This window comes from Camelus ferus, chromosome 18 (genome assembly GCF_009834535.1).
Source record: "Camelus ferus isolate YT-003-E chromosome 18, BCGSAC_Cfer_1.0, whole genome shotgun sequence".
Taxonomy (NCBI): Eukaryota; Metazoa; Chordata; class Mammalia; order Artiodactyla; family Camelidae; genus Camelus; species Camelus ferus.
This window is the reverse complement of record NC_045713.1, coordinates 15828373-15841083: the sequence shown is the minus strand read 5'-3', so window position 1 is coordinate 15841083 and position 12711 is coordinate 15828373. Positions and strand designations below refer to the sequence as shown.

The window sequence follows — 12711 nt, the reverse complement described above, 5'->3', positions numbered from 1 at the left end:
GAGGCTGTTGCCGCCTTCGGATCCCCGCTCAGCAGACTCTTACGTTACTGAACTGCCAACTGATTTCCACCACCGCTCCCCCTGCTCCTCTTTCGGGACTTGGCGCGTCCTGCCTCTCCTGAAACAGGACTGGTTCTCTGGCCAGTGGAGGGGCGGGGCAGGGTGAATTCTCCCTGCTCATTGGCTGCCGCGGACATCACACAGCGAGCCGGGCGAGCTGACCGGAAGGTCCGGGTGCGGGACAAACTAATTCCACAGCGCCGGGAGCAGCCCCGGGGACCTGCGAGCGTCCCGGCGTGCTCCGCGCCTCCCGCAACCACTTCCGGGGCGGGAGCGGGGCCGCGGGGTCGCGCGCTGTGGCGACGGCCCGCGCGGAGGGAGCCCGGGCGGACACGGCTGAGGGAGCCCAGCGGCAAGCGGCCACGGCCTGGCGGCGTTGGCGGCGGCCCCAGGGCGGCCTGGGGCCTGAGGCCCAGCGCAGGTAGGCTCCGCGGCGGCCCGGCCCCGCTTGGTGCCGGCACCTGCTGCCCGCCCCCGGGGCGTCCCAGCCGTGCGGCTGGCTCGCCGCGTGAATTTACGACTCCGAGCTTCCGCTTTGCGGCTGAGGAGCTGGGAGCAGAAAGCCACGTGCAGTGTAGGATTACTGGGAGGAGGCGCCAACGGACGTCAGTGCCGTAGGTGCTCGGGTGGTTCCCTAGGTTACCCTCCCCGGAGCCTGAGAACGAGGTTGGGAAAATACTCCGGTCCCCGGGGAAGGCCCACGCCCAGGGGCGGGACGGGGTGCCCTCGGGCTTTTACAGAACTCCTCCCTGGGGGCGTGACTGTCGACCACCGATATCATTTTTATTTTTAAGTTTAATTTTTTTGTTTATTTTAAAAGTAACGGATAATTTGCATTTTATAGAACGGTCAGAACACAAAGGTAGAATGGAAATTAAAAGATCGAATTCCTAGTGCCTCTTCCTGAAGATAAGTCCTGTAGCGATAAGCAAAAGACATTTTCTACAAGTATACCGTGATATGTGCGTGAGTGTGTGAGTGAACATTATCATTTTGTTCATAACGAATACCCATCATTGAAGAGCGTCTGGCACGTGGCACGTGATAAAGGAAGTAATAGCTTCCTGGGTCCTTGGCATCTGCGTTCTCCCTCCATGGGCCCCTTGAGTGGGAGTCTGGTTCTGATTGCCCCTCATAGCTCTGCAGAGTGTCAGACAAGTGAGCCTCCAATGAAAGGAGAGATAACATGGGCCCCATCATGGAGGAGGAATTCGGAGTAGAAGAGATACACCCAAAGAAGACTTGAGGGGTGTATTAAAAGGGGAGCTGAACTGACACTCAGCTTGTTTGGATTCCTGTCAAGGCTCTGTGCCCACCAGGACTGTTCAGGTTAGAGGTTCCCCCCTGCAAAGTGAGAAAGCTGGTTGATCTCAGGCCCTGCCAGTGTGGGAGGTGGTTTCAGGAAGCAGAGCTTTGGCGCTGAACTACAGGATCCCTCACATATACACATATTCTGGGCAAGGGCTAACACATTTTCTTTTTTTTTTTTTTTTTTGTAATTCTTATTTTTTCATTGAAATGTAGTTGATTTACAATGTTTCAGGTGTACAGCAAAGCCATTCAGTTATACATATACATACATATATATTTTTTCAATTTCTTTTCCATTACAGCTCATTACAAGAAATTGAATATAGTTCCGTGTGCTGTGCAGTAGGTCCTTGTTGTTTATCTGTTTTACATGTAGTAATAGAACAGATTCTTTATCCCACTGATTGGTGGCTTGTTTGTTGTTTGGCCATCTTGGCTGTCACCTGGGGCTTGGAAGCCTTCTTTAGGAGAGACTGAGGTGCTGATAGCACCTGTGAGTCACTCTAGAACCTTCAGGCTGTCTGAACTGGATGTGGCTTTCTTTGTTTTCTCCTTCTCTTCCTTTTCTGCCCTTGCATCCTTGTTCTTTCCCACCCAGAGTAGAATAGGAGACAGATGTCCAAAATGTGTCAGATAAATGTGTCACATTCTGGACTAAGGGTTCTACTAGGCAGCTGATGACTTGGGCTTGATTGCTTAGTATTCCCAGAATGAAGTGCTCTTCATCCTAGTGCTTGTTGTTCCATCTCAAGGAAAGTGTCACCCCACAAATTTACCAGTCTGTCTCATTCCCCCATCCCCCCCACTTTCAAGGGGGTCATAGGTGGATTCCTAGTCAATTAACCTTCACTGAACATCCTGGTTTCTATGCTGTTGTTTTCATTTTTTTCAAAATTTGTTTTTAAAATATATGTACAATAGAAGTAACTCATTTTGATGTTCAGGTCTATGAATTTTGATAAATAGGTAGAGTCCTGTATCCACCAAATGAGATTGAAGAAGTCCATTGAACAAGTCCATCACCCCCAAACTGCCTCTTATACCATTGTGGTTCCCCCACCCTGAGCCCCTACTATCACTGATCTGTCCTCCACCCTTTAGTTCTATTTTTTCTAGAAAGTCCTATAAATGGAATCATACAGAAGGTAGCATTTGAGTCTGGCTTCTTCCACTTCGCACAGTGCGTTTGAAATTCATTCATGTGTTGTGTGTATCAGCTGTTCATTCCTTCTGCTCATGGCTGAGTAGCATTCCCTTGTATGAATGTGCCACTGTTTGTTTATACATTCTTCCATTTTTTTTAATTAAAAAATGTTTTTATTGAAGTATAGTTGATATACAATGTTGTGTTAGTCTCTCATGTACATATATATATATTTTTTTTTTCATTATAGGTTATTATCTCCCATGTTTTTAATAGCAGCCCTTTGAGATACTATGTCCCCATTAGACAGTGAGGATCTAGGTTGGAGATGCTAAATTTTGATCTAATTCCAAATCCAGGATTCTTTCCCACCACACCTAAGAGCTGATTTAGTCCACTGACCAAAATACCTTTTCTTTACTGCCCATCCAAGAGGTTGTGAGGCTCCTTGAGTTCCTGGAGGATTCCCTTTCTAGAACACCGGTCCTGGGGATTGATGAAGGAAACTATACGCCACAGTTTATGACTCATGATATGCGTTCTTCTTTTTCTGCTTAGTGACAAGCTCACCAGTTTTAGCATGATGGAGCTGCCCCAACCGTAAAGTATCTAACGAAAGGAAGCGGTCTCGTCAGCTCCAGGAGTTGGCTACGTTGGGCAGCCCCACTAGGGCAGTGACGTAGCCGCCCGCTACAGTCAGGAGTGTGACCATCCTGTTTCACTCCCCGGACAGCCAGGAGGGAGAGACCTACCCAACCCCTGCGCCTCCCTCTATAGCGATGTCGGAGCTCAGCGACGAAGCCAGCGAGCCAGAGCTCCTGAACCACAGCCTGTCCATGTGGCACGGGCGGGGGGTGCAGGTCAGCCGGGAGGAGCTGGCTGTCCCTCTGGATCTTCACACGGCGGCTTCCATCGGCCAGTATGAGGTGGTGAAAGAATGCGTGCAGCGGTAAGAGATCTCGGCAAACGTTCCTCCTTCTTGGATTTTTGAGCCCCGTGGTTCAGATCCCAGGTAGAGCCACCAGTCAGAGCCAGTGGGGCCTCTTAACACGTGGTTAGAATAATGGCTGCCCCTCTTGGCCAGTTGTCAATGACAATTTATGCCAGACGCCAATGAGGAAGGCTGTTTTGATTCCTAGGAAGAAAAAGATGCCTTAAACTTTTTTTCGTTTAGGCTAGAAACTTTTCATTTCAGGCTTAACTTTAACCAGGGTAGTTTTATGGTTTTCCCTAAATACAGAAATGCTCAGAGAAAGAAAACAAAAATAAAGATGGAAAGCAATGCCCTCCAGTCTTCTTTACCCAGAGGGGTCATTTTAATCCCTCACACCTCCCCCCCCCCGACTTCTGCCGTGGAAGAGGAGGTGGGGTTTCTCTCCCCTGGAGGACTGCACTAACCACCCATAAACCGTTTTTACAGCTCTTACGTGCATGTTATGTCCTGATACAATGGCAGAGGCCCTCGGCTGTGGCCCTTAGCTCCTTCTTATTCAGAGTACACTTTTGATGCTCAGTGTAATTTTTGAAAAGGGATCAGCCTTCTCATCTCCACCCACTTTTGTCCACCACGCTTTGTGCTCACTATTACCATCTCATTAGTAACTTGGAGAAACAACCTACATTCATACCTACCTGGGCCTTTTCTAGTTCCAGTCTGGGGAGCCAAAGCACAGCCTCGTAGAAGCCCCGTTTCTGGTTCCTAGGTCATAGCCATCACTTACAAATATCTGGCCAGTTGAGTAGAGGTGCACTTGGTACCCCTGTACCAAGTGGATGTGCAGGCAGCCCATCCCACTGACAGGGTCATCACCTGTAGCCCTGCTCCTTTGGCATTCTCAGGCAGTTAAGCCTTTGGGTGTGCAGTAAAACCCACAGTCCAGAATGGCTCTGCAAAGGTGAGGGGCAGCGTTTGTGTTCTGATTGTGGTTGTGGACGCTGGTGCACAGTGAGCACACACTTGGGACCTGGGGAGGGGCTGGACACATCAGAAGGGAGGATTCAGCTGAAGGGGGCATGTAAGAGCCCTAGAGGTGCTCTGCCAAGGGGTGGGCTTCTCTGTGTTCACATGGAATTGTGTCCCACCAGTGGAGTTGGTGCAGTGAGGATGAACTGGTCTCCACACGGCTCTCCCAGCCAGTGGCGGCCTCTGCAGCGTGGAGTCAGGCCCTGTAGAATGGTTGTGTGGGCCAGTGCCAGCAGCAGTGTAGAACATGCTAACAGATGGAAAATAAACGTCTGATGTCGCTTAGTGTGCGTACCTGGAACAGGCCTGAACTGTGGGGGTCAGTTGTCACTTGGTAACTCCGCTGGAGGTGAGGACTGTGGAAGGGGAAAGGCTGGGGCCTGAACCAGGCAGGATTCTTCTGGAGAGGGTTGCTATTTCTGTACCCTGATCCCAGACTCTTAGTTGGGGAACCCACATTTTTTTTTCCTGAATTGTAATGGAAATCAGTGAGGAAGGTAGGATTCTTTGGTCATGGATTTTCCAAGAATGTTTCTGTATGGTGGAGGGCAAAGGAGAAATCATTTTCAGTGGGACTTGTCCGTTATCTGAGTCCCTTCCTCTTTCCTCTCCCCTTTGCACCGGACTCACAGACTCTGGTCTGTTGGTGGAAGGTAGTCAAGTCTCCAGGTCAGCGTTTCTCAGCCTCAGCACTCCTGACAGCCCGAGCCAGGTCATTCTGTGTTCTGGGGCCATCCTTTGCACTGTGGGGTGTTGAGCCCACCCCTGGCCTCCACCCACTAGATGCCAGTCACTTTTCCTTCCCAGTTGTGACAACCAAAAATGTCTCCAGGCCCTGCCAACTGTCCCCTGGAGGGCAAAATCGCCCCTGGCTGGGAACTATATATGTAGCTGGTGGGAAGAAAGAAGAGAATTGCAGCCTTGGGATAGGAGGAGGGCACAGATGGGAACCAGCAGTCAGAGGAGGCAGACACACTCAAAGGTGTTTGCAGAGGCAGTTGCACAGCAAATGTAGCCATCTCCTCTCCCCCGTGACACCTGGGCTGGTGGGTGCTGCTTCCTGTCTGCCCTTCCAGCTCTTTCTCCCGGCCTGGCCTCGCCACCGGCTTGGGTACACCTCCCGTGTGAGATGGCTGGCAGGTCTAGCATGTCTTGCGTTTGTTTAGGAGAGAGTTAGATTTGAATAAGAAGAATGGTGGTGGCTGGACCCCGCTGATGTATGCCTCCTACATTGGACACGATACCATCGTGCACCTGCTGCTCGAGGCAGGGGTGAGTGTGAATGTGCCGACCCCGGAAGGGCAGACTCCGCTGATGCTGGCTTCTAGCTGTGGCAACGAGAGCATCGCCTATTTCCTCCTCCAGGTGAGCTACAAGAGGCTCAGGCCAGAAACCCGAGGGCCCCCGGCCGCTCTGCAGAGACGTGAACCACTGTAGGCCACAGTGTGTGCATGCGTGTGCGCATATACTCACTTCCATTCTTCCAGCGTGACGGCCTGGAGGGCGCCTGCCCCACCCAGAGGAGACACTGCCGTAACGAGCATTCTGTGTTCTCTTGAAGCAAGGTGCTGAGCTAGAAATGAAGGACATTCAGGGCTGGACGGCCCTCTTCCATTGCACCAGCGCTGGGCACCAGCAGATGGTCAAGTTCCTTTTGGACAGTGGAGCGAACGCCAATGTGAGGTGATTACCAGGTCTTAAGTGGCCTGAGGAGGGGGGCAATCACGTCTGACTCTGAGGAGGGCAATTGACAAGGCAGCTAAGCCCAGAGTGCAGGGTGCCCCTACCTCGGTTTGACAGATCAGGACAAAGGGGCGGAGGCGACAGTCCCACCCGGACGTGGAGGCACAGGGATCGTCCTGGCTTTTCCATGCACCTGTCAGGTGACACGGGGTGCAGCCCATGAAGCTCTCTGTGCCTCATTTCTTTATCTGAAAACAGGTACATAAGTACCTGTGTCAGAGAGCTGTCAGAAGGATCACATGTCCTGTTGTGTGCCAGGGGCCTGACTTAGCAAGTGACACTGAATTGACATGTGTTAAGTGCTAAATCCTTTCTCTTTCTTGCCTTCTGTGTGTCTCAGATGAGGCAATACTTTGAAAACGGTCATGAGTTTTATAAGCTGGAAATAGCATTTTTGTCTGAAGCATGTCTTGATGAATAATCCTCTTTCAGCAAACAAAGCACGTACCAACACAGCATCCACCTGCCACTGCCCTAGCTGGTGTCATCTGTTGTACCACACTGTAGGGCCACGTGCCCCTAAGAAAGAAAAAAATGCTGCTGATTAAAGTGCCAGTCGTTTTTTGACGTTCTGACTTCAGCGATGCCAAAATGTGAAAACTGTGGGTCTTAGAACAGATAAAAACAGTAGTTAGCTTGATTCTTGTCTTCTGGATCTGAAGCAAGTGAAGACTGGGAGGCACTCTGAAGACAGGGCTGAGTTAACTGTAACCAAGCACAAAAAACAAGCCTCAGACACTAGGTGTAGTAAGGGCAGGGTGGCTTGTCAGCCCTGGAGCCTTGGGGAGAGTTCCTAGAGGGTGTTGAACTCTGGATAGGTGGATAGGAGGCACTAGCTGTCTGTGAGCCAGGAAGGGTGACAGCTGCTTTTTGCTTGTGATTAAGTGGAGATTCAGGCAGTAGCAGGTGGAGACAGCTTAGAAGGCGCAAGGATGGGAGACAGATTACTTCTGCCTGGAAGAACTCTCTGCCACCGATATGACTGTAGTCTCGATCTTGCAGGGAGCCGATAAATGGATTTACCCCTTTGATGGAAGCAGCTGCCGCTGGACATGAGATAATTGTGCAGTATTTTCTGAATCATGTAAGTGACCCTGTTTATTACCTTATAATTTAGTCAAAGCAAGTGAGGAATCATATCACTGAAGTATAAACTATAACAGAATTTGCTCCTGCATGGAAATAACTGCTCTTCATCCATTTATTCAGTATATTTCCTTGAGTATCTATTGATGCCAAGTAGTGAATGGTGCTTAGGCATTAGGGGTACAGAGGTGAGTAAATATAGATATCTATTCCTTTTTGAAAATTTTTTTTTTGAATTTTGAAAATACAATTATTTGAAAGGTATGGAAAAATATTTTTAAAAAGTACATAGCACTCATCATCCATCACTTAAAAAAATGTATGTAGAATAAGAAGGCAGAACTCTTCCTTCCTTCCCCAGCCACCCCTGTTCCTCCCCAACATGCCCCCTTGGTTGATAAAGAGACACTCGGGGGTTTTCTACTTAGAAAGTATTTCTGTATATACCTGTAAACACATGGCTTTTTGTTTTGAACAGAGTGGGGTTCTACTGTGTATTTGCCCTGCAGCTTCTGAGAAATCACTTAATATGCCCTAGACATCTTACCCTTGTACGGTATTCCATGTATAGTCCATGCCATAGTTAATCCAGTCAGTTCCCTTGTAGGGATGAGTCAGTTTGTTTCATAGTGGTCTGCAGATAGACTCAGGTCATGTTTGCCATCATGCACGGTGCTGTGCGGAGTATCTGTGCACAAACATCTCCACACAAGTATGGCCACGTCTATACAGTTTGGTACTAAAGGTGGGAATTTTGGATGTAGCCTAAATATAGCTTTAACATGGATGTTGCCAAATTGCCATCCAAAGAGTAAGTTGGAGGGTCCTTATAAAAGGGATTAGTGCTCTTCTAAAAGGGACCCCAGAGAGCTCTCTTGCCCTCTGTCCACCATATGAAGACACAATGAGAAATCGGCCTGAAAGATGGTTCTCACCAGAACCTGACCATGCTGGCACCCTGATCTCAGACTTCTAACCTCCAGAACTCTGAGAAATAAATTTCTGTTGTTTGCAAGCCAAAAATAACTCCCCCGACAAAAAACAAAGAGCAACTTGTACCAACTTGAACTTTGTCCACAGCAATAGAATTATGACTCTGAAATTATGAAGTACTATAAATACCTGGAATAGTACAGAAGATAATGCTAGTACAAGTAACCCACATGAATCCAGAGGTAACCACTATCCAGATGCTGGTCTGTACCTTTCCTTTCCCTGACTTTTTACTTTCTTTTTCTTTTTCAATTGAAGTATAGTCAATTACAATGTGTCAATTTCTGATGTACAGCTCAATGTCCCAGTCATGCACATACGTACATATATTCATTTTCATATTCTTTTTCATTCAAGCTTATTACAAGATATTGAACATAGTTCCCTATGCTATACAGAAGAAATTTTTTTAAATCTATTTTTATATATAGTGACTAACATTTGTAAATCTCAAGCTACCAAATTTATCCCTTCCCACCTCCTTTCCCTGGTAACCATAAAATTGTTTGCTATATTTGCAAGTCTGTTTCTGTTCTGTAGGTGAGTTCATAGTGTCCTTTTTTGCCTTTTATTTATTTATTTTTAATTCCACATATGAGTGATCTCATATGGTATTTTTCTTTCTCTTTCTGGCTTACTTCACTTAGAATGACAATCTCTGGGTCCATCCATGCTGCAAATGGCATTATTGTATTCTTTTTATGGCTGAGTAGTATTCTGTGGTATAACTATACCACAACTTCTTTATCCAGTCATCTGTCAGTGGACATTTAAATTGCTTCCATATCTTGGCTATTGTAAATAGTGCTGCTGTGAACATTGGGGTGCATGTATCTTTTCAAATTAGAGTTCCCTCTGGATATATGCCCAGGAGTGGGGTTGCTGGATCATATGGTAAGTCTATTTTTAATTTTTTGAGGAATCTCCATACTATTTTCCAGAATGGCTGCACCGAACTACATTTCCACCAGCAGTGTAGGAAGGTTCCCTTTGCTTCACACCATCTCCAGCATTTATCATTAATGGACTTCTGAATGATGGCCATTCTGACTGGTGTGAGGTGATACTTCATTATAGTTTTGATTTGCATTTCTCTGATAATTAGTGATACTGAGCATTTTTTCATTTGCTTATTGGCCATTTGTATGTCTTCATTAGAGAATTGCTTGTTTAGGTCTTCTGCCTATTTTTTGATTGGGTTGTTATTAAGTTGTATGAGCTGTTTATATATTCTGGAAATCAAGCCTTTGTCAGTCGCATCATTTGCAAATATTTTCTCCATTCCATAGGTTGTCATTTTGTTTTGCTTATAGTTTCCTTTGCTGTGCAAAAGCTTATGAGTTTAACTAGGTTCCATTTGTTTATTTTTGTTCTTATTTCTATTGCCTGGGTAGACTGCCCTAGGAGAAACTTGCTAAGATTTATCCTCACTTTATACTTTCATCGCATGCTGTGTGTCCTTAAACAATACATAGACTTGTTTTATATATCTTCAAGATTTACATAAGTGATATATTTATATAATGACTGTACGTGTCATTCAGTAAAGTGCAGTACCTATAGATGAGTTCACTCATTTATCAGCTCTGTATTTATTGAATGTAGGAATACAGTATATTTTCCATTTTTCTTTCAGCAGACACTTGAGTTGTGTCCACTTTACCATTCCTAACAGTGCTGCAGTTGGCATTTTTTATCTGTCCTCCAGAGCACACGTGAAGGCATTTCTTCAGGAGGTCAGGTTGTGTTCTTCAGCACAGAATTGTGGGTGTGTAGGGTGGGTGCATCTTCACTAGAGTGTGCACCTTGCTCTCCTCCATAGGTGTCCCAGCTCATACTCTTCCGATGGTATTTTACATAGCACTCATTTCCTGTACTCTCCAAACCCCTGGAACGTGGTGTCAGATGAGTGGTCTCCTGTTGATTTTTACCTTTCCTTGATTTCTGGTGAGGTTGAGCATCTTTTCATGTATTTATTGGCCATCTGGACTTCCTTTTCTGAAAATAATTTTCTTTGAAAGTAATTTCACTCACACATACTCAGCCTCCTTGAGACATGGCACAAGGTCAAGGTCGATGGGTAGGAGCCCAGACTGTGAAAGCATAACCTCTAGGTAGAACTGGACATCAGAAGGACAGTTACACTCTCCTTTTAAAAACTACTAGAGTATTAGAAAATCAGAGCCTTCACAGCATTGGTCTCCCATACAGGTTACATCCTCATTTGGTGCCTTTACTCCCCGAGCGGTCTGAGATGGTGTGTGGGCACCTTGTATGGAGGGAAAACAAGTCATACTGGATTTCTTTTGGAAAATTTTCTGAATTTAAAATTTTGAAATAAGTCCAGACTTAAATGTTACAAAATAGTACAAAGAATGTGTGTACCTTCACTAGATTTCCCAGATGTTAGCATTACACTTCATTTTCTTTCTTAGTCTCTACTTACATACATATTATGTTTTTAGAACCATTTGAAAGTGAGTTGCTGACATAATGCCCTTTTCCCCCTAAATACTTTAGTATGTGTTTCTTAAAACAAGGATTTCCTCTTTCATCATCACATACAGTATCAAACTCAGGGAATCAACAGTGAGCCCTTACTCCAGCACACTCATCAGGAGTGGAGGTGTTGGTCAGTTCTAGGGGGTCGCTTTCAGGCTGAGGGGCCGACGGGCACGGCTTGGAGCGTGTGGCTAATGGGCCAAGGTGTTCAGTTCTGGGAGGCCGCCTGGCTAGCCCAGTGTGGGTGCTCCTCATTCCCTGCAGATTTCCTGTGCTCAGTCGTGGGTGGACCCCAGGGAGCCAGAGGGGTGGGGTGGGTCCCTGACCCAGCCCCAGAGCCAGGCTCCACGTGTGAGGTAGAGAACTGGATAAGGCCGGACGCCCATGCTCTTCCCAGGGGAGGAAAGGGCTGTGGCTGCTTCCTGCACACCCCGTCTCCCTCGTCCCAGGGGGACCAGGCCCCAAGCTCAGTTGGGGCAGGGTGGGCTGAAACTCTCCTAGAAGGGAGCTGTGGCCTCCTCACGGGGAGTGCGCCCCCGCCGCGCTGGTCCATGGTCTCACACCTCTGTGTCCCACTTTCCTGTCAGTTAAAATGAATTCTCATCATGTTCTTCTCTAGTAATAAATGATATACCTTATAAAATGGGAAGAAAAATAGAAAAAAAATTAAAGGATAAATAGACAGAAATGCTAATATTTCCTTCCTCAGGGACCTTCTTGTCGTCAGTTCTGTTTTCTCCCTCATTTCTTACTAAGGAATCGTGTTTACTGCCCCCCCCCCCCCCCAGTATCATCTTAAGTTGAAGTCTTCCAGGCTTAAAAATAAATACTACTTAAAATCCTTCAGTAAAGATGGTTTTGTTTGTTCTGGCTGAAACCTTTGGGTCCTTCTATCAAACTGAAACTAGAAATTATCTTTTTTTTTTCCAGTTTTATTGAGATAAGATTGACATACATCACTGTTTAAGTTTGGTGTGTACAGCATAATTATTTGACCTAAGTATATTGTGAAATGCTTGCCACAGTAAGTTGAGTTTACCTCCATCGTCTCATACAGATATAAATCTCTATATATACAGACTTCAGAGACTACTACAGAGCTACAGCAATGAATACAGAGTGATATTGGCACAAAAACAGACACATGGATCAATGGAACAGAATAGAGAGCCCAGAAAGAAACCCACACACCTATGGTCATTTAATCTTCAACAAAGGAAGCAAGAATATACAATGGAGAAAAGACAGTCTCTTCAGCAGGTGGTGTTGGAAAAACTGGACAGCCACATACACATAAATGAAGCTAGAACACTCCCTCACACCATACACAAAAATAAACTCAAAATAGCTTAAAGACTTAAACATAAGACAAGACACCATAAACCCCCCAGAAGAGAACATCGGCAAAACATGCTCTGATACAAAGTGTAGCAGTGTTCTCCTAGGGCAGTCGACCCAAGCAGTAGAAATAAAAGCAAAAGTAAACAAATGGGACCTAATTAAACTTATAAGCCTTTGCACAGCAAAGGAAACTATAAACAAAATGAAAAGATAACCTACGGACTAGGAGAAAATATTTGCAAACCATGCGACTGACAAGGGCTTAATTTCCAGAATACAGAAACAGCTCATATAACTCGGTAACAAAAAGCAAACAACCCAGTGAAAAATGGGCAGAAGACCTAAGCAAACAATTCTTCAGTGAAGACATACAAATGGCCAATAAGCACATGAAAAAATACTCAATACCGCTAATTATCAGAGAAAGGCAAATCAAAACTACAATGAGGTATCAGCTCACAGCAGTTAGAATGGCTGTCATGAAAAAGTCCACAAGCAATAAATGCTGGAGAAGGTGTGGTGAAAAAGGAACCCTCCTACACTGCTGGTGGGAATGTATTTTGGTGCA

At 46.2% G+C, this 12711-nt stretch overlaps 1 protein-coding gene across 3 annotated transcripts in view; it reads left to right on the top strand.

The window, feature by feature from the left end:
* Positions 1-342: 342 nt before the first annotated feature.
* The window catches only part of ANKS3 (ankyrin repeat and sterile alpha motif domain containing 3), a 26400-nt gene continuing 14031 nt past the window's right edge, over positions 343-12711 (top strand). For all 3 annotated transcript variants that reach the window (XM_032461087.1, XM_032461086.1, XM_032461085.1), the window contains exons 1-5: positions 343-481; positions 3074-3464; positions 5645-5843; positions 6040-6161; positions 7224-7305. In XM_032461087.1, the coding sequence (XP_032316978.1) occupies positions 3295-3464; positions 5645-5843; positions 6040-6161; positions 7224-7305 (573 nt within the window). In that variant the 5' untranslated portion in view covers positions 343-481; positions 3074-3294. The remainder of the gene's footprint in view (positions 482-3073; positions 3465-5644; positions 5844-6039; positions 6162-7223; positions 7306-12711) is intronic.